The sequence below is a fragment of the Coloeus monedula genome (assembly GCF_965178545.1).
Source record: "Coloeus monedula genome assembly, chromosome: 5".
Classification (NCBI taxonomy): Eukaryota; Metazoa; Chordata; class Aves; order Passeriformes; family Corvidae; genus Coloeus; species Coloeus monedula.
In genome coordinates, this window is record NC_138785.1 from 4138796 (window position 1) to 4164441 (window position 25646).

Here is a 25646-nt window from a genome sequence, read left to right on the forward strand (position 1 = left end):
TTAATTTTCAAACTGCTGTAAGAGTTACAGGGGTATATACAATAGATTTTAATTCTGATAAAACACCATCAAATAAGATTGGCAATAGTTTAGTTTTAGTTTGTTTCGTCTCTCTACAGACTTGGAGACTGTGGGCAGAACCATTACTTATAATGAAATTCTGAGGGTTGGAGAATATTTATAATGACTAACACCGAATTGTGATAAAAGACATAGGAAAAATATACAACAACCTAAAAGGCTTGAAACAAAACACTAAATAGATGTGGATGAACATTTGTCCATCACAGGTATTTTAACTCTTAGTAGTCTATATTTAGTTTAACACGATTAATCTCTAATGCTCTCCAGTTGGCTTTTGAAAATTTATTAATAGATGCTGGTATGAGAGATTAAAGTCACATAATGACCCCTGATTTAAGAGCCAGATGGTTATTGGATCTGATACATCCCGTTAATGAAAGCTGTTAGAAAGAAGTGAGAATTTAAAAGGTTTCAATATACCAAAAAAAAAAAAAAAAAAAAAAAAAACGGAATATTTTCTTCATAAGAAATCTACTGCTTTGAGAGGTCTAGGAAAGAACAGCTACTGATTTTGCTGTCATCCCACATGGTATTTTGTCCATCCCTTCAGCTTATAGTGTTTGCCTAATAGGACAACTCATCCAAAACCCCCGTCATCATATCAATGGAGACATTTATCCATTTCAAATGCAGTATGACACTGATGAGGGCTGCAGCAGCCAAGCATCAGTACAAACTAAAATTCCACACAAGTAGTTTTTAGCACACTCTAGTTTTTAGCATAGACACTAAGCATACCTTTTATGACAAAACATTTACCAAAAATCTTCTTCCCCATCTCCCCTCACTTCCCTTCCATAGAAACAACGAAAAAGATGAAGAAAACATCAAATGTTAAAAATTCACATTGAAATGGAGAGAAGCATAGTGAGGAGCATGGGTTTCCTGCCAGTTTGAGGTAACCTGCAAGCTTTCACTTGTTCCTTCAGGCATCAAAGAGTGTTTACCCCCAGGCCTTGTCCAAGGGACAGACATTTGGATTGCATTAAGCTTCCAGGGGGTATGTGTGCAAAACTCCAGTATGGAACAGTTATTAAAAAGGCTGCATGTTTGCTATTTCTGTGGTTTGTCAGAAAGGTCATTGTTTAAGATGTTTTCATTTAATGACAATGTGCCTCTATTCTTGTTATTATAGTTTGTTTCTTTCATGTCCGTTCCTCCTCCTCAGTATCATTGTTTGTCCCTGTCCTGTGAAGTGTCTTGCTGTTCTGGTGCCATGGGATTGGGAAGATGTTACAGATTTGTGTAACTTCTCACTACACTGGTGGTTCGTTTACAGAGGGGTGTTTCCACCATAGCCACTTCTCTGCGCTTATTGGGAAGATTTAATCTGGAGCAGGAAAAAAGGAACTATACTCATTTATGCAGAGCACTGTGGGAGCTGCATTACTTTAGCAGATGAAGGCTTGTTACAGTTCCCAGGAACTCCTCACCTGATTACCACCTATCAGATCTTTCTGCTTAATCCAAGCCCCTACACTTGCATTCAACACAGGTCTGCAACAGCAGAAAATGGGAGCAGAATTATGCATCCCATGCAGAAAATACACCAAACACTAAACCAAACTCTTCATTATAAGCACATCTCCTGAACTGGCAGAAATAAGCAGTGTAGGCCACCAAAAAAAAAAACCAACACAGGACTCAAAAGCACAAATTCCAGCTGAAATACAAGACAAAGAGATCACCCAGTTATTAACCTTGCACAAACTGGAGGTGTGGGTAACTGCTCATTTTCTCCTTTATACAAGAACTCAAAAAAAATAGGTTTTTATTTTGAGATGGAAAAGAACAGCATTGTATGATGGGAACATCATACATAGAAGCACACAAACAACTTTGAAAAAATAGCAGGAAACATTAACAGATGAGTTAACTGTAGTTAAATATTTATATTGCACATTTCACATTTATCACAACAAACCCTTCTTTTTCCAGAAAAATATCTGGGTTAGGGGCCAGGACAGACAGTATACAGTTTAATTGTTTCTCTTCATATATTTTCTTCCTTTAAAGGGGACAACACAGCAAAGTGGGCCCCTCTGCAGGGGAAAAGATGTGGTATCTTCATTTGTGAGCTACTGGGTGTGATAAGCAGAGGGAAGCAAACAGCAAGGAGACACAGGCACACAGCTCAGGCTCAGGAGATAGCCGAGAGCAGCAGGACAAGCCAGAAACCAGCCCTAGTGACAATGGGAAAAGTTCCCTAGGGGCCAAAATGAACTTGCAGTCTGCTTCAGCCCAGAAAGCCACAGAGCTGACTGAAAGCAAGACTCGGAGCAGGGACAAAGTGAGCAGCAGGGGATTTGTTTATAAGCCCTTCCCCATGTCTAGCCTGTCTTTTCTCTCTTGTCTCTGTTGCAAGAGGTTTGTCTGATGTAGGCTTTGTTCAAAGAAAACCTGAGGTTTGAGTTGAAAAGCTGTTTGAGGGAAGAGCTCTGGAAAGACCTACCTCAATGCTCCTGTCAAAGATTTATATTCTTTAATGACAGAGGTATTTTGGTGTTTCTTTTAATGATGATGACAAAAACTTAGCTGCTATGTGCAGCACATAAGTAGCAGCTTTGTCAAGCTTTACCTCTTACAGAAGGGTGAGTGGGTGCCAGCATCACAAGCTGTGTGCTAGGGCACAATCTGAGCTCAGGAACAGCCATGATCTCGGAAGCAATTCCTGCACACTTGGAAATAAAGGCAGCACAAGGTTCTGGTAAGAAGGATTTCATAACTTTCCTGTCTTCCTCCACTTCTCCTATGCTCCGTCTGAACTAGGAGCTGGCTGATCAATAGCTCTGGGCAGAGCCTCCTACAAAGCCTGTCCTGAACGCTAGACTGAGTTTTTATACAATCAGCTGTGATGCCACTTGGGCAAGGCCAGAGGACAGTGATCAGACAGCTCCAAAACACAATGAGAAAAGGGCCTTTGTCAATACCGACAGGGAACCTATGACTACCCAGGATCCAGAAACAGCTGAGTCTTGCTTTAACCTACTGCTCCCACCAAAGCAGCCTTTTCTCCATGTCCTTCAGCCTGCTCCACCCGCTCTGGAGAGGGCATGAGCTCAATTACCCAGCCCTCAGCAGCCACCAATTACAGAGGAAGAAGAGCCCTTGCATTGTCCGTGCCCTGTCAGGCATCATCTGCCTGCCAAGCGTGCTGCAGCAGCCTTTGTCACCGTGCTGTCCCCCCGGCAGCCAGCTGCACAGCTTGAACGAGAGCGGGAGAGAGCATAAGGAAGCCATTAGAGGTTAGGAGCAGTTGCCCAACATGACTCAAAGAGGGATCTGAGGAAACATAATGGAATCACTCATGAGCAACTGTCCGTCCGGTCCACATCTGCAGGCGGTCTGCAGCTGCTCCGCTCTCTCCACACAGAGCAGGCCAGCTCTCCAGAGCAGCACAATCTCTGCATTAGCTTAGAGTACCTGCCCATTAGCTTTAAATGTGTCAAACGTTAAAAAAAAAAACAAACCCAAACAAAACTCGTGGTCTGTGAAAGAATGGCCATGAAGAGACGGTACTCGGGAAAACAAAAGCCAGGAGGAGGAACAATGATTCCCTATTGAACAACAAATGGAGAAAGTAGGCTCCAGCTTTTAATTGCAACACCATGCCAAGCAACTTGAAGTGAATGTATCTGTGTTTATTTCACATTCAGCTTCCCAGTTGTGCGACGGGAAATCAAGGAGAATGAGCACAGTATTAGTGATGGGGCAGGATCTCAGCTGGCACAGGCATGGGTGCGTGGGAGGAAAAATATCAAGAGTGCCCACAGCCTGGTGTGAGCCCTGCCTGTGCTCAGCAGCGGTCCTCATCCCTGTGTCCTCAAAGAACTAATTCATTCCCCAGGACACAGGGGGCAAGTCCTGATTCCACTAAGGGTCAAAATAAGAACCATGGTTAACTGCCTGAGACACCCTCCCACCATCATCATCCCTCCCTCACGCTATCTGCCTTTGCAATGTAACATTCTTTTTAATAGCCATAGTATTTTATGTCTATAAACAGCAAATATTCAAGTAACAACACTTCCACCTGCTCCTTTTCAGTTTTCTTCATTGTAGATAGGATCAGTAAGGAAAATACTCAGAAGAAAAGAAAATACACAGTGGCTGCAAGATCAGATGCCAGCTGTACACTCATTATTCACTCGTGCCTAGTTTGAGATAGGTAAGTCCCTTTTTTTTCTTAAACAGACAGGTTGTGCTGGGAAGTAATAACTAGCTGCATCCACAAAACTTATCAGTGTTACTGGGTCACTTAAACTTGCATTTATAACAGTTCTCTTCAAAAGAAATGGCTTTAAAAAAGAAGGGAGAGAGGATGTCCCCTGCAGCCTGGTATCAGCAGTGGTTGTCTAGGCAGGCTGAGGATTATGATTATTATAACCAGTGATGTGGACTCCAGAGAAGTGATAAAAGCGTTCTTCCAAAGTAGGCTTTGGAACCATCAAACATGTTAAATGAAGTAAGAATTCGCTTCTCTGACAGGATTAATACCACAAGTTTATAAACCAGTCTAAACACTTATTTAGAAGACTAAACCATCCCTGAATTGTGTCAGTTGCTGTTGTAGCCTTTCATGGATTCACTGAAACTCTAAAGGGACTCTGGAATCCATGGAGCACCTCAAGACAACCCATGAAAGGCTCTCCTCACTAACACAGAGCTACTGGTTTAATATGGAAATGATGTGAAAAGCTCAGCTTCTCTTCTACGTATAGGATTAAATTACACAGCCAGAAACAGCTGCTGCAGCTCAACAAGAAAATCCAACATTTGCAAAACAGTGGCTTGAAAAGGCAGGGAGTGGGGAAGTCAATATTTACAACACACTCGTTTCTACTTAACAGTTAAGGAAATCAGGAGGCAGAGTGAGGGGGACTAAAATAATTTACTTCACAAAATATCTCCGTTTTAGTTCTCTATCCCTCTTTCACCTGAAATACTGTGCAATTCCAAATGTGGAACAGCACAGGTAAAATCAGTATTAATTAGGAATTACATTAAACCCCTGAGTACCAGAATCATATCATTTTATAATCCAGACTCTCTGTTCTTTGCCCCCATCCAAAAAATCCATACTTTGAGAATTAGTAGGATAATTCCTTAACTTTCATTCTAGAAGCAAATCAAGCTGAAACACTGTGTCCCATTTGTGGTGTTACTCCCATCCTACAACCCACTCAGACAGAATCTTCACTACCAGTCTTGCTAGACTTAGAGAAAGGATTTTAACACAATTAAAATGAGAATTTCGGTCTCTTTGCAAGGTATGCATTATAAGATTAATACTTAATAATCCTGTCAGCATTTGTTTAAGCTAAGCCAGTGGAGCAGAAATTTACAGTCACTTTAGCTGCCTGTTGCTACATTTCTCTAAATCAAGTGAAACAATTAAGCATGTGCCTGCTTACCTCTAGCAGATGTTACACACTACATGAATATCCAAACCCAGAATTAAGACACAGCCATAGCGTGTCTCAATACAGCAATAATACCCTCAAAAACCAGCAATTAATTATTTCCTCTCTATCAGCCCTTCAGCAGCTTTGCCATTGTATTTTCCACACACGTTTGTGATATGAAGCACTTACTCATTGTTTGCTCAGAGAACAGAAAAAGACTCGGATAATTCTTTTGCTTTCTCTCTGAAGTCGGACATCATAGCTTAAGTTCAACTTCTTATGCACAAGGTTAGCAGGTTCAGGAGACTTAATACAAGGAAACAGGCTTTTTTCACACTATTCACACAACAGGAAAGAAAAAGAGGGAAATATTTATTTTAATAGGGCCACATTTACTAATCACTCACAAGCAACAGGCTGAAATACCAGTATCACAATACAAAATCAAGTAACTCTCCCTGGCAGAGCTAAAACATAAAAAGAAAGCCTCTGCAGGTCTGAACATTCCTCTTTTACTTAAAAGCAGACTTAAAAAAGCAAAGATAGACTGACCCACCCACCTACCTCTAACAACACACTGCAATCTGTCCTCCTCCTAGGACAGGGACCGGCAAGGCATCTTCCATAGTTGCTGTACAAAGGCTCGTTAAAGGAAGCAGGGTCACCTGCCCCCAGTGATGGGGCTACTAATGAAGCCCAGCTGCATCTTCTCAGGCTCTGGATGAGGTTTCCCTGTGGAATTGGCTTGCACTTTATGTTGCTGCTCAAATAAGTGAAAGTGGGGTAAAAGCAGATGGAAAAAGCCACCTTCTTTGGAGTGGTTTTATTTTGCACCCATACTGCCATTTAAAAGGTCCATGTAAGAGGGAAGGCAAGCAGGGAAAGGTGTTTTTGCAAGGTTTTTCCCAGGTTTCTATAGCCTCAGTTGGCTTTGCTGATATGCCACCGCTCCATGGGTTTTTAACACAATCCTTTTTACTTACCTCCCAGAAGACAAATTGCTCTGAGTTTATTGGGCAAAACTCTGCATCTTACTCTGCTGCACCTTCTACACAGGAGTGTTTGAAAGAAAACCAGCAGCAAGAAGTAAGAGACAAAAAAAGAGCATGTAATAGTCAAGAATAAAAAAGTCATTCCTCTAGCCTCCTTCTAACATCACTGGAATGCCAGGAGACCTTCTAAGTAATAGCAAGTATCATCAAATGGAAAAGGACATCAAGGAAAATGGGAATTTGAATGAAAAGATGTAGAACTGAGAACACAAGTCACCAGCTGTGCTGTGCACGTCTGGGACAATCTCAGTCAGACCAGCTTCATGTATTGCCACAAAACTTGAGAGCTGATCTCTGCTGTCACGAAGGTTTCTGAATAGCTTTCCGAGCAAGGAGAGTAAGAAGAGTTCAGGGTTCCTGGTACACAGTTCCCCAGCATAGCTTACGAATTAATGAATTATGAATTAAATAATATCCATTTTCACATCCCATTTAACTGAATGTATCCAAACATGGTAACCCTAACTAGTCAAAGGACTTTGAGCAGCCACAACTATTGCTTTTTTTGCCAAGTGCTAAGGTAAATGTTTGCTGTTCAAAATAAGGATTTGCTTTGTCCCTGATATGTTACCAGTCTTAAAATTGCTACTTAAAACCCAAATATGGATCTGTCGTTGCTACAAGTAGAATTCTTGAAATGTTTGTGTGTATCACTGATGGATTTTTTCTGCAGCTTTGCCAGCATCATAACCTTACCTTGTGTTCTGTAACTCATGGACCATTTTGAGCTCTCTGAAGCTTCCATGGTAAGGCAGCTTTGTCAGTGAGTAAAGCAGTAGAATTAGGCAAGCCCCCTTGGACTGATGAAGGTGTTGAAGATTATCTTGCTGTGGTTTGCAATGGCTCAGTGACTCTTTAACAGCTTTGAAACAAACCTCATCTGTAGAGGATTTCTCCTCTGTTCCACAGTCATGCACTAGATGAGGCTTAAGGAGGTGCTGCCGTCCCTGTGAGCCACCTCTGCTGCTTTCCTACAGCCCCGTGTGTTCCTCAGCTGCATGTTCCAGCATGGCATTCTGTCCCAAATGGACACATACCATCAGTGTGAATACTGAACTCCATGTAACCTTCCATTTCCCAGCTTAGGTTTCTATTTTAATTAACTCCCCAGCTTTGTGCTTTAAAAAGCCCCTATGTATATTTGTATGTATATTTCTTTATATATTTGATATACTGGCTTTTTTTGACCTTTTACACCAGGTATCCATCTATTACATTCTTCATAAATTCTTTTCATATATGTTTCGATGTTGCCCATGCTGTGACTTCTTACGTGGGCTCTGTGCTTTCATAAACACTCAGTCTGGAGTTTTCTCAGCAGATGAGACCTGTTTTACTTTAACACCTGCTTCAGTCTCCTCTCAGTTAAGGCTGACTTATATTTGCACTGTATAAACCAGTGCCCTTATTTTAACTCTATCCTTCGAAGAATAGCCTTTCTCAGATCATTAAGACCTAATGATTAGTAGATATGGTACTAGTATGGTCTCAGTTTCATCCAGAAGAATAAATAGAGCTAGCTGTTCAGGAAAAGAAGAATTCCAGTGGGAAATAAAGACAACTGTTGAGACATTTTTCTTCAGAGTGTTCAGAAATAGCAGATGCACGCATCTTGGGGAGTTTTTTTAATTTTGTGACATGCTGCAAACATAAGGAGTTAGCAGGCAGAAAAGCCAAGTGGGCTGGGTGAATATCCGAGCAGGGAAATCTGGCTAAAGGGAACAAGCAGAGCTGGAATTGTGGTGGAACATGTGTTTTCAAGTAAACATTGTAATAGGCCAGTGGAAGGAGTGCTGATCCCCACACAACTGGCAGCTGTAAAGGGGAAAATGCTTAAAAAATTTGTCTTTAGCTTAAGGATTCAGTAGCTTTCTGGACAGTGAAATACAGGGCAAGTATCTGCCTGGCAACTGGTGATCTAACCTTGGTACCAGTGTCCTGTTCTTAAGGATTCCCAGCTGGAGTCACCTACTGCTCATGTACATCCTGGCATGATAATCCAGCAAATGTTTGTTACTGAAGCCAGTTCCTTTAAGGAATCAGAGAGATCATCTCCAGAGAAATCTGAATTCCCACTATTCCATTTATTAAATAACCACATGAAACACACCAAGTGTCTTCTGATCAATCTTAATATGGTACCTACCTGTTTCTTGGGAGAATCACAACAAACTCAGCATGTGGAATGGCATGGGAGCTTGTGCAGCCACAAAACCCTGCTGCCACCCACCAGTCTGCAACCTGAAATGTGCTGGGGGCAGTAGAAAGGAAAACCTGAGGAGCTCAGCACTATGGTGCCAAGGAAAACTGCAGCTCACCTTTGCAGGGATGAACAGGTCTGGTTTTCCCTATCAGCAGCCTAAGAGGAATCTGCTTTCAGGCTTCATATGGATTTTGGTCCCTTTCCTTCCTAACTTCACTGCTTGAAATTGGGCTGGCCTAGCTGCTTCTCTGAAGTTTGTTTTCCATTAAGCAGCTGTCTACAGGCTTTTGAGTCAATGGAGGTGACATGGAAAAACAAAGAAGACAATTTAGATAATATGAGATCCAGAAATATAGTATCTTAAAGAAATCTACACCATGGAAATAACTGCAAATTAAATGATAGTACCTGGGGTTTTTGTAGCACTACCATTCTTGTCAATGGAAAAAATACAATCTTTTCAGCTTATTACTACTGTGGTCAAACCCAGCAGCATCCAGAAAGCAAATGCTTCCAATGATAATCTTAGAAAAAATAACAAATGACCATACAAAAGATCTGCATGGCCTCTCTAACTCAGACTCCAAACCACAAGGAAACAGGAAAACTGAATTCAGTTCAAGTTTCAGCCTGTCTCTTCTGTCCCCAAGTCTGTCTGCCTGCTTAGAATGTCAAAAAAAAACCCAACAAGAAACCAACAATATATAATCTAATATTTTTAATTTTATGTACAGGAATATAACGTTATGGCAACTTTGTACATGAAATACATACAGTATTTAAACATGAAAATCAGCTAGGTAAGAATTTACATTAGCAATGAAACTGCTTCATGTGCAGCCCAGTTAATACTTAGTTTAGATCTGTATTTTATTGGGGAGAGATTTTAATAGTTTACAATCATAGAAACATAAACATTTAAAACAAGACTCTATAAAATAATTTACAGAAACCCTACCATCTACACTGAGAGAAAGGGTGTATGTCTGTGAGTTGTGTGTGTGAGTAACAAGGTGGACAAATGATGTATCTCAGCCTTTTTAAGTATAAAATAATTTAGAAGCAGTTCATGCAATATGGAAGCAAAGGCGTGCCAGTTCCTCCAAAGTTTCCTGCTACCTTGGGCATCTACTGAGCATCACATGTGGGTCACTGGACACATGATAACACCGCTGCCAGGTGCCACCAGACAGCACCAGCCTCAGTTCCTCCAAACAATGAGTTATGTAAACATAAATATACAAGTTGATATTTTTTCTACACAGTACAAATACAGGTCACAACTTCTCAGCTGTGCAAGTAGTCAATCCATATACTGGGAAGCAGGATAATGCTCAGTCCGGAGTTCCACGTGTTCCTCTGTACAGGAGCACTAACAGAACTTCCTTGTTTTCACCAGTTTGCTCTGGTATTTCACCGAGTGCCCGCCGTGCCCTATCACATAAACATCCAGCAGGTAGGACTTGCCAGGCTGCAGGCCTCTGATTGTCTCTGTGGTCACTGCTTTCTGGATGTTCTGGCTGTGGAAGTATTTACAGAGAACCTTTTCTGACTTCTTCCTCGTGTCTGGACCCAAGCACTGGTTCTGCTCTCTTTTCTTCTGCTCATCATTGTAGTTGTCATCCACTTCCCTCTTGTAGATGCAGAATTTGTTCCTCTCCTGTGTGCCCAGCCACGCCACTGTGACCGAGGAGCACGTGCGGAGTTTGTCAAAGGCTTTGATCCGCGTATCTTCGGGAAGGGAAGGGAACGACTGCTTGTTAGGCCTCGTTGTAGCCAGGATCTTCAGCATGGAAGCACCTTTCTTGCTTCCCTTCAGCCTAATAAGATATTTAGCTTTTGCTTTCCCCCGGAGCTGGAACTGCCGCACACCCTCCACGCTTTGAGACAAGAGAAGTTTTCCATCTCTCCTAACTTGGATCTGAACAGCATCCAGGCAGGAATGAACGGAAAAGGTGACTTTTTGGTGAGATGAAACAGGGGCAAAACGTAGAAATTTGGCTCCCTTTCTTTTGATGAATACATCTGTAACTTTGCCATCCTTCAGCTCGACTGTTTTCTGCTTCGCCTCCTCCTTGGTCCTGGCAAAGGTGCCGACGTACGCGGTGCTCATGTTGGTGTTGGTGTTCACTGCAAACATGTCGAAGTAGTACTGCGTGTCTGGCTTCAGGTCAGACACGGTGAAGATGTTCTTGTTCCCAATACAAACTCTATGCAGGTCAACTCTCGGCTTCGGGGACATTTGCCGCCCAAACTTCGATGATTTTAGGAAACCACGTTCTTTGCCAGAGTTGTTGTCTGCAGGGAAGCCAAAATGGGCAAAGTCAAAGGGACTGAAATCCAGGCCTGGTTTTGGAGCCATCATGAAGGCATCATCAGAGCTGAGCTTGGCTTCGACGGCGCAGAGGCTTTTGAAGTTGTGCTCTTTGTTGATGACTATGCAGTACTGGATGGGCTGTCTCAGTAAGGAGGCTGTGGGGCTCGGTTTCCATGCCAGCGTCACTGTAGTACGTCCCAGAGAGGTGACATCAATTCTGGGATCATAGGGTAACTCAGGATAAGGCTGGTCTGACTCTGGAGTCGTGGTTGCATACACTTTAAAATGGGTGTCTTTCTCTGTCGACAGCAGATCCAGCTGGTACAGCCCAGACGGGGAACTAGAGGACACAAAGTACTCCACGTCGTTGCCTTTGTAGGAGAAGAGCTCCGTGCCTTCCTCATTGGTAATCTGCTGTTTCTGTTGCTCAAGGGGCTCTGGGTCACCTGGAGTAAAGCAAAGGAAAACATTTGTACAGACACATTTTACTACCTAAAATACAAATGTGAGATGGAAAAGGAAGGTTTTATCTTCTCAGTAAGATGTAATTGATCAACACTTCTGTCAAATAAAGAGGAAAATTGCTTTGGCACTCAGGTTCAAACCAAATGCAATAGAAATTCCACCTGACCAGCATTAATGGAGTCTCATGAATGGTAGCTAACACCTTCCACTGGAGTGTCAGGCATCCCACTTGGAGTTGCCATGCAGTTTTCCCCAGGGGAAACTCACTCACCTGCCTGTTCCCAGATGTGGACCCTTGGCTTTGGCCCTCTGAGTCACACTAAAATTTCATTGCTAAACACAGTGGGGACCGAAGGTGTGTCTGCCCCACCATGTGGTGTGTGTGACAGTTCAGCACACGTGTCAGAGGCTCTGGCAACTCTTGTCTCTCCTGAACAGCAGCTACATGACTCCGTGTCTGGAGATGAGTCCCCTCCAAGGGGTGAGCTCAATCCTGCTGTAGTGCCAGCCCTGTCTCTCCAGTGCTTATCTTGTGTACACAGCTCACAAACTGAGTCACTGGGTAAACACAGTTTGCTGTGGCAGCATCCAGTGCCCCCTGTGACTGTAACCTCAGCTTTTACTTTTGTGTAGCCCTTTTCCTTTTCATGTTGCTGCCTGCTGTCAACCTCCTGCACTGGAAGACCCAAACAGCAGGAGATCATAAAGACAGGCCTGCTGTGAGACTCAGTGTTTGAGGAACCATAAATCCAGGGAAGAGGACAGTGGAAGTCGCTGATGGTTTGTTACCTGAACCTTCTCCACTGGCTTCCTCTGGGAGCTCCTGCACACTCAGTTTCCACTCCAGAGGGGCATCACATGGTGTCACCGTCACTGCTAAGGGAGTGTTGTCCTCTTCAACCACAAAGAAATACCTAGAGGGAGATTAACAGACCCACATGTCAGGAACTCCTGATGGCAGCAGTTGGCAGGGATTGACTTGACACGATCAGGGATGGTCTTGGTGTGGCCAGAGAGTCAAAAGTGTTACTGGTAGGCAGAGGAGGTATGGAAAGGCTGGTGAGCAAGAGCTAAGGAGTAGAGTTCACAGCTCAAGGCAGAGCAGAGGGGTTTCTGGCCTCCTGCCCTCACCTCCACCCGCTTTACTTTCTACCCCTATAGTACCTAGATACAAATAATCACAAAGGCATAAATGAGGGAAACGGGATCTCTCCTGGAACTTAGGGATATGCTCTTCCAAGCAGGACACACATTTTACATTATGTCCAGGTAAGCACATAGAGATACACACACACCCCCAGCTGCCCTCCCACATCCCCCCAAGCCCAACACATCACCGACTGTAAAATGTTCCTCACCAATGAAGGCTGGAGGCAGTCTGTGATATGAGGCAACGCAGCTCTTCCCTGAACTCTCTAGAGCCTCAGATTCTTCCCCAGTCTAACCCTCAGTATTTTCTGACCCATAGGGTGGAGGTTGGGAAGTGGGGAGTTCAGACCAGGCTGCCTTACACTGCTTCTTTAAAGCACAGTATGAGATAATGAAGAGGGACAAGTGTGGTGGGGCAAGCCTGTAGTTTCTAATTTCCTTCCCACTCCCTTTGCCTCCAGACGTGGTTAGTGGCCCCAATTCAGGGAAATTCCACGGTCTGGGAGAGCTCTGGGCTCATCTCAGAAATCAAATAAATTGGACAGACCCTCAGCTGGGGAGGCCAGACTGGGATGGAAGCTCACATAGTTACTTCACCAAACAGAACACTGGCATTTGTATTTTTCTGGTTGGGATCCAATTTTTATCTCAAAGCACCCAGCAACCAGAGCTACTGTCTTCAAAGTATGGCTTTCTCACTTGGGCCAGACAGAAATACCTTTTGGGGGTGTCTCGGAAGAGGTAGCTGCTGATTTCGGCTCCGTCGGGGATGACTGATGAGTCGTGGAAAAATGCCTTGTCCCGGATCTGCATCTGGAAGAGCTCCTCATCCCTGGTGGGCAACTTCTGGGACCTGGAGCCAAGCGGCAGCAGCAGCAGCAGGAACAGCAGCGGGCAGCGCAGCAGGAGCATCCTGCAGCAACGACAGGGAGTCCCACCTCAGGAGGGGCACCACGAGCAGCTCATCTGTGCTGGAACGTGGGCACACCTACAACAAGCACACAGGCACTCTGTGTTTTGCAGGCACCTTCACTGCCACACAAACACCAGGAAAACTACTGTAAGGACAGAGCTCGCACCACCACAGTGCTTGGATAAAGGGTGTCACCAAGATTTTCCCATCCTGAACTGTGACTGAAGCAAGCCCAGGCACTGATTTCAAATTGGAATCTCTCACTACCAAAGAGCAAAAGCCTTCTGCATGCTTTGGTGAGTTACACTTTGATGTTTTGCCACAGCAGAAATGGAGCTCACTGGCCTTGGGAGCTACAGTAAGCACAGAGCAGATGGAGGGTACATCGGCTTCGCTTCCCCTAGGAGATTTTGGTTGGGCTTCCAGCAATCCTCTGGAAAGTAAATATTTCCAGTGAAACTGTTCTTTACAAAAATAGCGAATTAGGAAAACATGTGATACAAACCCACACATATTCAAAGCACATTGGTATTAGCATGCAATTCAGCAGGGCTTAATCCTCAAGCCTGATGGGAATTGCAAAACACAAAAGCAGAGAATCCTTTACAAATTAGGCATAACAATTCATAATCTCAGCCTTTCATTATTATGTCTATAACTAGGTCAGAAATGACTGCCCTAACATATGCAGTGGGACAGGCTGGAAATCTCCTTTCAGTACACTAGATGATCTCATATATAATGGCTCTGGGATGGGGGAGGAAGGGGGGAAACAGCCCATTTTTGGTACAAGTATATCAAGTTTTAATTGCTAAATGGTAAGCTTTTTTTAATTAGAAAAAAAGAGGTTTAGGCCATTACCTACGCTGTGTTAGCTCTGGTTTTGGGGAGAAACATGGTAAAAAGCTGAGCTGGCAGGAACAGTTTTATCTTGTCCCTTGACTGAGTGTGCAGTCACGCACTGCTCCAGGTACTGCACTGTGAAGTAACTACTGCTTTACAGCAAACTCTTTCTTTTACCTTTAAGATCAAATCTGTTGCTTCTGTTGCTGAGATTTTTCTTTTTCCCACCACCCCACTTGACCTTTCTCTAATATTTTATGTAAAAATAGCAAACACAAAGCTCCTTGAGAAGTGGCACACTGTAGTCTAAGCATACTAAAACTGCTCTTCCCAAATCCCTCTCCCTGCTGCCTCCAGCTCCCCCTCTGCCTGTCCTGCTCTCAGTACAGCTAAACACAGCCACCCACATGCTGCCTAGCAGGGCTCCTGACACCAGCAAGGCCATGGAGGGCTATCTTAACTCTCAGATTGCTTCCTCTGCCTCTGACATCGTTTGTATTTAATCATTCCTTCCACCAACATGCAGGTCCCCCCACTCACCCCTCCTCAGCACCTCCTCCCCTTCTCTCTGCTCTTAGCTCATTCCCACCCCCCTTTCTACCATTTTCTCCACATCCTGCTGTCCAGCTCAGTTCCTTCATCTCTCTATTTTCCCACTGAAATTGGTGATGGGAGAAGGAAGAGAAAACACGTAGTAAACTCAGCAGTATCCATAAGCCAGGAGTGATGTGCACTGAACACTCCCTCACAGGATGCAATTTTAGGTCTCCAGTGGTGGGCTCTGTTATCATTTGGGATGGTTTAATGACAGGTTACTGCAGTGCTCTGCCCTACAGAAGGGAAAGGAACCATGGCCTTAGCTAACATATGCAATTGCTACTTACAGGTAAATCCTAATTTAGCTTTCCCAGCCTTTGTCAAAATCTATCCCAACGAGGTCCTGAGTTAGCTTTTGATGACAGTGGACAGATTTCCTTGAATTTAGACTGAAGTGTTGATACTTATCAGCGAAGTTAAAGACATTTGACCTTTTGGAGCAAAGATCATAAGTCGAAATACTTGCTGGCTTGAGTCACCGAAGCAGGCAGAAAGCTCCCCTCACACAAAGCAGGATGAGTTTCGTGTGCTCTACCACGCTGTTTATTGATTTTTCAAGTATTATTGTTGGCCAACAGGGAAGAAATTCCTTCCAACTTAATCACAACAGTTACAGCAGATTATTTGGTTAGGTAAGAAACTCTGACACTTTCTGCAGACAGCGTCCTCCACATGAACCCCCTGAAATTGCAATCCTGTGTATTCCCATAGTCAGTTCCAGTGCAATGTAACCTCTACTAAAATAAACCATTTTGATTATAGGCTAAGCTTCACTTCTTTAAATAATTTCACTAGCTAATGCACTTTCAAAACTCCCATAAACAGTGTTTCTACCCCCCTTAACAACTACAGAGCAGTGACAAGGTACAGATTTGTCTCCGATTTCTTTATCTAATTGTAAAAGCATTTTGGCTTAAAAATAACTCTAAAAAGACACATTAAAATTAGTTCTGTGATCCCTGCCCATCCCACACATGAAATAACTTGCAAAGTTGTCAACTGTTACTGAAAAAGGAAACTTTTATAATCTGTTCTTTGACAAATTAATAGAATTTTGAGTGCTTTCATTTTCACATATCTAACCTCAGAGGCTTAAAATGGGCCCAATTTTCATGCACGACACTTCCAAAAGTGTGACAACAGCAAAGAGGCATCCAAACCTCGCTCACAGTTTTTGGAAGGTGTGCTGTCACTTTCACACCAGTTAATAATCAGATTTTCTCTCTTGCAGTGCACTCATTATAATTTGGCAGTTTCGAGCTAAATCCTCTGTAGTTTACTCATACAAAACATCAAGAGCAAAGCAAAAAGCCCATTTATTCATCCCATGTTTGTTTCTGAGCAAGCTCACCAATGACTTTGACAGAGTCCCTCAGAAAATGCACTTGTTAGATGTGAGCCTGTGAATTTGTGCTCTGCCACCCAGTCCTCAGGAACTTCCAACAAACCATTTTCATGTCCTGGATTTGTTTTTAGAAGCCAGGTACCAGCTGAGGCCTAAGCGCTGCACTGCTAAGCCACACAAATTACGTGAAATATGTTGTGTGAATTTTTGTTCCCTAGGCTGTGCCGCCTCCTTAAATGCCTTTTATTCCGTTTTCTACAAGTTCATCTTGTTTTCTTTTCTTTTAAACTCGGAGTCAATATTTTATTGATATATTCCTGCTGACTGGAGGGATTTGCCTGCTGTTTATCACTGAATTTAAGAGAGTGCCAAAATAAACAGTCCTAAGTGAAATAATAAGCACCGTTTTCCTTCTCCAGGATTGCAAAAGTGCCCTCTAATGGCCCATCTTTACCTCTCACTTTTTCCCCAAACTCTCTCAACTGAGCCTTAAACCCAGAGGGAAAAGTCGTGCTGGCCGACCGACCTTGGGAGTCAGACTGAGCACGGAGCATCCGTGGGGTCCCATCTCCTCCCAGGCAGGGCTGCTCCCAGCGGACAATGCCACCCAGTTATGCCTGGCAGGCAGCAGGCCACTGAACCCGGGCAGGCTGAGCAATGCCAGGGGAGGTGGCCAGGGTTTCCTTGGATTTGAACCTGGAATGCGGCAGTGCTGTCTGCAGGTGAGCAGCTCCCAGGCTACACAAACACTCCGGTAGCTACAGCCACACCTCAGAGGGGTTTGCTTAATGAACCCGGCTGTATTTACCTAAGAAGATCAACAAATGAAAAATGCTGTACATTGGAGAGGGAGATACATGATTTTAAACACCTCAGAATTCACCACCTTGCCAGAGGCTTGGGGCTTTTTCCTTCTTTCACAAAGTATAAATAACCATTTTATAAATGGCATTTTAAAAATTTGAGTTATAAGTGCATACATGAAAATAATCGTTAAGTCAGGTTTTATGATGATTACAATTAATTCCTATATTTTTAATAATCTCTTTACCCAACCTTTCCAAAATCCCACCTACTAAAGCCCTACACAGCCCTCTGTCCTGCCTTTAAGACCTCCAGGTAACAAACTCCATCTGCAAATCTCCAGGTAAACTGCAATTAGGAGCAGAAATGGGGAGGATAATGGGATTTGCAGCTGCCTTAGGTTCTGAGTCGAGGGACAAATTAGCTGGAGCTGTGGCAGCACCTCATGGGGTTTTCCTGCAGGCTACGGGATCAGTGGGGTGGGCACATCCTCAACCCAAGCCAGGAACAGGTGGCCCTGGGGACAAATGAAATCACTCCATTTTTATTTCCCTGCTCAAGCCTACGGTATTTTCTGACTGACCTTTTTTTCCAGCACTAAAACACGGCCGTGCAGGGCATACTCCGTAAGGGATCAGAGGCTCCCTGCCTACATCCCATCACAGAAATCCCACCCAGCAAGCCAAGAGTCCATTTTGTTTGGCTGTTGGGGATCCAAGCAGTTGTGTCCTCCTGTTTGGACTTCACTGTGCATTTTTTCACACAGACACTCACAGGATGGCTCAATATCACTGAACACACCTATGCTCTGGAAAAACGGGAGCAAAGTATTGGATTCACCACATGCCAACACCGGTATTGTTCACAGTCATCTTCCTTGATCTATGGAAATAATTTGCTTTACTCCTCAACTGTCTGCAGGTCACCCAGACCTGTGAAGGATTTACAATAAGAAAACAAAAATGATCTGGGTTTACCTGGAGCAAATGCAGTCTGGAATAACCAAACACTCACGTTAATTACAGAGAGTGGTAAGTGCACGACTGTAATTTAGTGAGGATAATTTCAAGGCACTGCCTGACACAGCGCTTTTGTGTTGCGTTTCTTCTCTTCTTATTGTATGGATGGTTAACTTTTTTCCCTCCTTACATCCTATTTTTAAACTCTGGTGTGCTGGGGGTGGTTTTTTTTTTCTGTTTACATTACCCATGCTGCATCTCATAGTAAGTCTGCAGATTTATTGACGTGATTTAAGTCCAGCTTTGGAAATAAAAGGGCACTGTGTGACTTCTTTGACTTATTATAGCAATGCTGCAAGTAAAGAGGCCGTGAGCTTTCCCATTATACACTCCATTTCCAGAGATCTATGTCACAAATACACGCACCTCAGCACACACAGTTATCACCTGAGTAACAGAGGAGTTTAAAAGCACTTATAAATTTGGATTGTAATGCAATTAGTTATTTTTAATGTGCAAACAAGGAAAAATAACACCTTTGCAATTTAAGCATTTACTGGGAGCTGCTCAGCTTGTTTGTTTAGGGGGAGACCTGAGGGGAAAAGGGAAGGCCTGCTGTTTAATGCTGACTACTCCCTAAAGGATCTGGAAAATGCTTGGTATGCTTTTCATTTGGGCTTTTTTGTGGTTCCTTCTTTTTTAAAAGCATCACTTTTGAAAACTTGTTGTCTGGTCCTGCCTGGTGCCTGGGGAAAAGCATGGGCCAGGCAGGGCCGTGGGACCTCTCCAGGGGCTTGGGACAAGGAATGCAGTCCTGACAGGGATGCAGGGGTGTATCACTGTCTCTGTGGACTAAAAAAGACAAATATTTTTGTGTAGTGCCACAGCCAGCTCGACATGGCAGCTCCCGTTGGCAGGACCAGCTGTAACTGGGAGGGCAGGAGCTCTTAGGGACCTGTAATCCATGGATTAAAGCTCCCTAAGTACTCAGGGACACGATGGACTATAATGGTGCCTTTGAAGCATGGAGGGTCCACTGTGTCAATAATCTGTGGATTAACAGAGCGCCTCTTGCAATTCCAATTCAACCCACGATTGTCCTTTGCTGGGAACGTTGTTTTAGCCAAGCAAATCACTGTAGCGTTACAGGGAAACAAATACAACCATGTAAAAATAGGAAGGTATGAAGAAATAAGGGTACATTTCCACCAAATCTTAATGGACAACAATGGTAGTGAACTACAGCCTGGGGAAGAGGTTAACTCCGAAGGGCCATCACTACAAAATGCAGAGCTGTCTCAAATTAGACATGTTGAAAAGCAAACACACTCGGGGAGATACGGTATCAAAAAATCAAATTTTACATGGACTATTTTGTTTCTAAACTGAGACTTACTTATTTTTCCACTTTCAGTGGAAACAGATTCAACCCTGATTACATTAAAATTGTCACCCTGGAGCTGGTGGCAGCTGGACGCTTCAAAAACCAGCTGAGCCAGGAGATGCCATTTGGGACACTCGAGGAAATGCCTCATAGTTTTCCTTTTTTCAATCGGAGACCACATACCAGCGTTTCTTTCTTTCACAGCCACCTCCGCCCACGAGACTCAGCACTGAGTGTCAAACCCAAACAAACAGCGAGTCCCCGGCGGCCCCTGTTACAATGCTCAGTTGTTCAGTGCCTCTCCTTACAAGGGGGTAGCAGCGGCACGGGAAGAAGGGATGTGCTGGAGCACAGGGTGGCAGCCAGCTGTTAGCCCTCCCCCCCGGACAGATGTTACCTCCCCTGGCCACTCCAGCACTGGCTGGCCTGGATCGCTGCTACTGTCCCTGCTCATCCCCCCAAGCCCGTACAAAACCTCCAGGTGGCTGGCTGTCACTCCTGGAGAGGGCAGGTGTCATGGGATAGGTGACTGGTACCAGCTCTTCCAGAGGAAAATATGTCACACTCAGAGAGTCTGACCCAACTCAGAGTAGAGGAATTTTTTCCATAGCCTCAGCAGGGGTTGAGCCCCAGCAGGAGAAACAAGGCAGAGAAATTTCAGTTTGCACATCTCCAGGCCGTTTAAGATAACCAGCCCTGAATGCCACGCAACTCTACCACAAATCTTTCAGTGCAAGTGCTGGAGGTGTTTTATAATGGAAAGTAATTATTATCCCCTTGTTACAAGCAATAAAAGTAGGGCAGAGACTTTCCTTGTTCAAGGAAATCCCAATATAAGCCTTTCCTTTAATCATAAAACAATAGCTACTTTCCTCGGCCAAGTCATTCCGCCTTCAGCACAGCTCTCTGGGTGTAGGTTGCTCTCTCTCCATAATGAATTTCAGCAAGGGGATTAGTGGGGAGGAACACACGAACAATTACAAATTACAACCAACACCAGCGTGTTGGTATTTGCTACAGTTCCCCACTGCTCCTCTGGAATACTTCAGGATGACATTATGAGCGAGTGCCCTCGCCAAAATCCTCAAGGGATGGGGATGAAATGTCAGGGCACGATACAGAGCAGGAACAGAACCGGGATCTGTGCATCCTGCTGTCACATCCCCAAACTGCCAGGGCTGGAAGACTTTTCTTGGAAAAGAGCTAAAACACAAACCCAAAGTCATTAACTGCATTAACTACGGAAGGGGTTAAAGTTGCTTGAGCCATTCCTAGGGAATACTGCTGGCTGCTCCCGGCCAATACGGTGTTTGCTAACAGGGAGAACACGAGGGGCTGGCACAGGGCAGGGAGCTGCAGGATAGGCAGTGGCAGGCAGGAGCTGCAGGTCCCCAGAGTGACTCGCAGAGCAGGAGCAGGGGAAGCCGAGCTCCGGCAGCTCCAGCAACAACCAGAGCACTCATGTTTTGTGGAAAGCCGTGCCACGAGCACACTGGAATTCTTTATGCACTTCTCCCCTTCTACTTTTTGGTCAATGAATAAAAAAGGGAATATTGCTGACTACTTGGAAATCCTGTCAAGTGCACAGGGGCTGATTTCCACAGCTTCCATCAGCCACCCAGTTTCCTTCGGCATCAGGAACACCACCACACATGTACACAGGCTTACAAACCACAGCCAGCCCATGGGCATTGCTGTTCCTGCTCACTTCCCTACCTCTACGCACACAGTTTTCCCACAACAGTGACTCAGGAATTCTTTGCCATGTTACCCCACTGCCCTTATCACCACCGAGCGTTTCTCACCTGCCACAGCACAGAGAGTAACAGCAGCAGCTTTCCAGAAAGCTGGAAGAGCAGAGCAAGACAGCAGCAGTAACAACCCATGGTGCTTATCCCCAATCCCTGGGGAAGCAACTGCATCCCTGTGCTGCCACCAGAATGGTGTCCTGCAGTGGTGCTGACTCCAAAGGAATGACGACTTTTTTCTACTGAATTGAGAGTTTGGCCCATTTGAGAATTGGTTCGGTAGGAAAAGCGCTCTAAGGCCATTAAGTGCAGTCACTAACCCAGCACTGCCAGGGCCACTGGTAACCCATGTCCCCAAGTGCCACAACTACACATCTTTTAAATACCTCCAGGGATGGTGACTCCACCATTGCCCTGGGAAGCCTGTTCCAATGCTTGACAACCCTTTCCATGAAGAAGTTTTTTCCAATAGCCAATCTAAACTTCCTCTGGCACAACTTGAGGCCATTTCCACTTCTCCTATTTGGGAGAAGAGACCAATAGATATTACTTACAACCACAGTAACATATGTTGTATGGATAGGTGATCCCTCAAAATTTCCAATCCCTGGATTATTATCAGAATCCAAATATATCTGATTGCACTTACTATCCAAAACTGGATTCAGGTTTAGTATTTTCTGCTTTCAGGTTTAAAGGTATGCAAAGGAAACCTTAGGCCCTGCCAGTCCTTAATGAACCCTTAAGGTGCTCTCTCATGATTTGATACTATGATTTGTATCATAGTAATTCACAGATGCTTTGTCTCATTTTCCCTAGCTGGAAAAGGGCTGCTGAAAATATGTAAACATTTGTCAAGTGTTTGAAAATGGAAAGTATCAAATGTAGTGCTGAAGCTGTTGATATTTACATATTTCTACCAGCACGCTCAGCGTTAGAGCCACAGCTACAGCAGCAAAGACTCTCCAAGATCCAGCATGGATATTGTCTGATCCCCACCATCCCCAGGAAGCAGCACACATCATTTCTGAGCTCTGGTCCCTCAGGGGCTGCAGTGGTTGAGAGCACAGGATGGCTCATCCGGGATGAACGGCATCCCAGGGAGCACAATCAGCCTCAGCACTGCTCCTGGGTGTCACTCTTTTGCATGCTCACTTTTATACACTTCATGGATAGGTATGAGGAGCAGGAATGCTCACACTGCCTAAATTTGGTATCTATTTCCTCAGCATCCTGCTTTAAAAAAAAAAAGACACAGATTCCCACAGATAAATTAGTGAAATTAGCTCAATAAATTAGTTAAAGTTGTTAGTGAAGGGCATGAGCTGCTCCAAATTTCTCTACATAGGTACCTGTTAGCCCCCCCATGGTGCCTGACAATTCCCACTGCTTCCAGAGAAAATCCAAAGTTCCCCCAGCTGCTCACCCAGCATCACTCAGTCCCTCCAGCACTAAGGAGCCATGTGACAGAGCAAGGATTTGACTCCAAAGGACAAATGATGGGGAGACAGTGAGGCAGAGCCATGGAGATTGCCTTGGTCAGAGCTGACGCACACACACACACCTGTCTGGAGAGGCTGTAAAACACCACCAGCCCATCACACCAAAGCAAGACAGGGTGTGTTTGGGAGCTGCCAGCCTTCAGTCTTCCTTCTAGCACCTTTTTTGTTTTCTAAGAAGTGGACTTCTACTTCCCAAGCTGGAAAGTCTTTCCCAAGTGCAAAGAGATGGCTGCTCCAAAGGGACATGCTGCCAGAGTTTCAAACCTGCCAGGGTCACCTGCAGAGCTGTGGTAAGGAGTCTGAAAAAACAGATTATTGCAAGGGTTGGTTTCAGCTCCACTTGACTGCTGGGCCAGTGTTTATTTGTCCAGGCTGGCAGGCGAAAGGTTAGCCCTTTATCTGCTGGCTGCCAACAGAAGTGGAGGGAACACATGCGGGCGGGAAGGCCAGGCTGTCATGGGTGAGTGAACATCCAAACAGCCCCAAAACCTCCAGGCCTTCTTATGGCACCCATGCATCCTGGGCTGGCAGAAGGGGAAAGAAGGGAGAAGGGAAGAGTTTCTGCATTTAGAGATGACTGAAATGCACGCCAAGGGCATTTCTTTTCCCAAAGGGGGAAGACATGGTGAGAGCTGTGGTGTTGCATCCGGTGCTGCCTTCTGGGGGTGTCCCTTTGCCAGTGACTGGAAATGGCTACAACAGTCTTGGATAAAAGTTACTGCTGAAGGACAAAGCATCAGTTCAGCATCATTGTTAAACCCAAAAAGCTGTAAATTCCTTAAACAGTATCTGCTCCTTGGTGCTTTGTCCCCTCACAGCATCTCAGCAGAGGCTTGGGCTGGAGCCGTGTGGGGGGCTCTGCCCACGGGGACAATGCCCCCAGGTCCCACTTTGCTCCCACACACATTTCACCGAGGGCCACAGGCTGGGGTCTGCACAGTCCCTGGGTGAACAGACCCACAATGAGCCCACAGTGCCCAGTGGGGATGGTCATGAACTCTCTGAGCAACAGGCTGAGCCAGAGCGTGTCTTGGGCTACTGGAAATACACTTTGCTGAGGAGTATGAATTTCGCATTTTCTAGTTTAAGCCCTAATTACCTGGATTTTCTCATAAACACCTCACAACTGCTTTTTCTTAGATGAGTGGGAATTAGAATGTACTCCATAAATTAACATAGCACGTTTCTTTCCCTGAACCTGCCACCCTGCTACCACACAGTTGCAAGAGATGTCTTAGACTCTTGTTTTAAAATACCTGCTTAATTCAAACATTACATTTAGACTTGTTCACATGATGTGAGAGGGTCTTAAAACCTACTTGTTTTCCCTATTATTTTTTTTCCAACTATTGTACTGTAACAAGATTATAAAAGTTTTAATTGACTGATATTAAATCTTCCCTGCAAAATTGTAACTTTGATACCTCCCAGGATTATTAGACTTTTATTCATTATTTCTCATTACTGAAAAATCAGTTTGAGAGAGCCCCTAGGGTTTTCCCCAAGTAAGGATAAGATCCTATTAGTTGTACAAATCATACTCAAGTAAGTAATTCTTACCCAGGAGAGAAAACCCCCAGGGAATTACACACAGATTTAATAGCCAAAGGAAGGGAAAGAATGGGGACTAGAAACTGTTAATGCTGCTCACTGATGTTTTCCTTTGCATCCAGAGACCAGCTGGCAGCTCCAAGACGCTTGGCTTTCCCACACCATCATCATCCCGATCTGTAAACTGCTTGATTTGCATCAGGTTTCTGGATTTCAGAATGCTGAGGCACGTTTAGACTGTTTGACTATAAACAAATTAGCAGTAAATCTGCTGCACCTAAACAAAGTAGAGAGAGATAGAGAGAAAGAGAGGGAGGGAGCACTTGCTTCTTGACAATATTCTGGCTGCTTTGTACAAACATCTTCCCTGCTTAATCATCCCTGCAAATGTGTGTGAGGAACCCGCGATCCCTCCGCACCTCCCGTCTGCCTCGGCTGGTCTGGCACTGCTCTGTTTTGGTACTGAGCAAGTTAAAGGTGAGAAAGATGAAAAGCATCATTTTTCTCACCCCCTAATAAAGTTTCAACAAAGTTGTGTTTTCTCAAATACAGAAAAAAAAAAAAGAAACAAACTCAATTAGGCAAACAATGCTTTTCCCCTGTAAATCACAGGGAAAGTCTTGGCCTCGGTGCTGTGTCACCTTGGGAGCGTGCGAGGGTCACAGCAGAGGGGCACTCATATCCGGACCCGTGGAGCAGGGAATGAGGTAGGAGAGATAAATTATTGCCTTTGCGTTTCAGTTTTCCAGGTGCTCACAGCAAGTACCCACTGCTTCCTATCTCAGCTGTCACACAAGCAACAAACATCTCTCTAACCACTGAGTTTAATTACCCTGAAGCCAGAGCAGTCCCAGTTCAGGCCAAACCTGAACAACCCTGAGAAATCTGTGAGAAATGCTGAAAATACCTGCCTGGGTGGAAGGCCAGAGCCCACTGAGAGATGCTCTCTGCAGGATCTGCTGCACCCCTCTGGTAACTCAGGCATGTTTGTGTTTAGAGAAGCGGTCGTGGAGTGGGGCTGGCTTCTCGGGCCGCTTGCGTTGCTGATTACTCCAGTGTCTTTTAAAACCCATCCTGTAAAATGCCCTCCACCAGGTTTTTGGTGAATTTGGACTATCAGCTACCTCAGACACGAAGTGACAGGACACACTGCCTGTTTCTGATGTGTCCCACATGACTGATGTGCTCCCTGCAGAGCAATCAAAGCCATCCACGCAGTCATGAGATTTTCAGCTGGTTCCTGTTACAGCTCTGTGTTAACGTCCTTCTCCTGTTCAGTGGGTGTCCTAGCATACAGCAAATGAGAAAATTAATTCTGAAAGAAC

At 44.5% G+C, this 25646-nt stretch overlaps 1 protein-coding gene across 1 annotated transcript; it reads right to left on the reverse strand.

Moving 5' to 3' along the window:
• Positions 1–10116: 10116 nt before the first annotated feature.
• Positions 10117–24489, reverse strand: NDNF (neuron derived neurotrophic factor; the record flags this gene model as incomplete). Its single annotated transcript, XM_082282580.1, has 4 exons — positions 10117–11507; positions 12316–12440; positions 13394–13588; positions 24422–24489. The coding sequence occupies 4 exons, from the start codon at positions 24487–24489 to the stop codon at positions 10117–10119; spliced, it is 1779 nt and encodes a 592-aa protein (XP_082138706.1).
• Positions 24490–25646: the final 1157 nt, after the last annotated feature.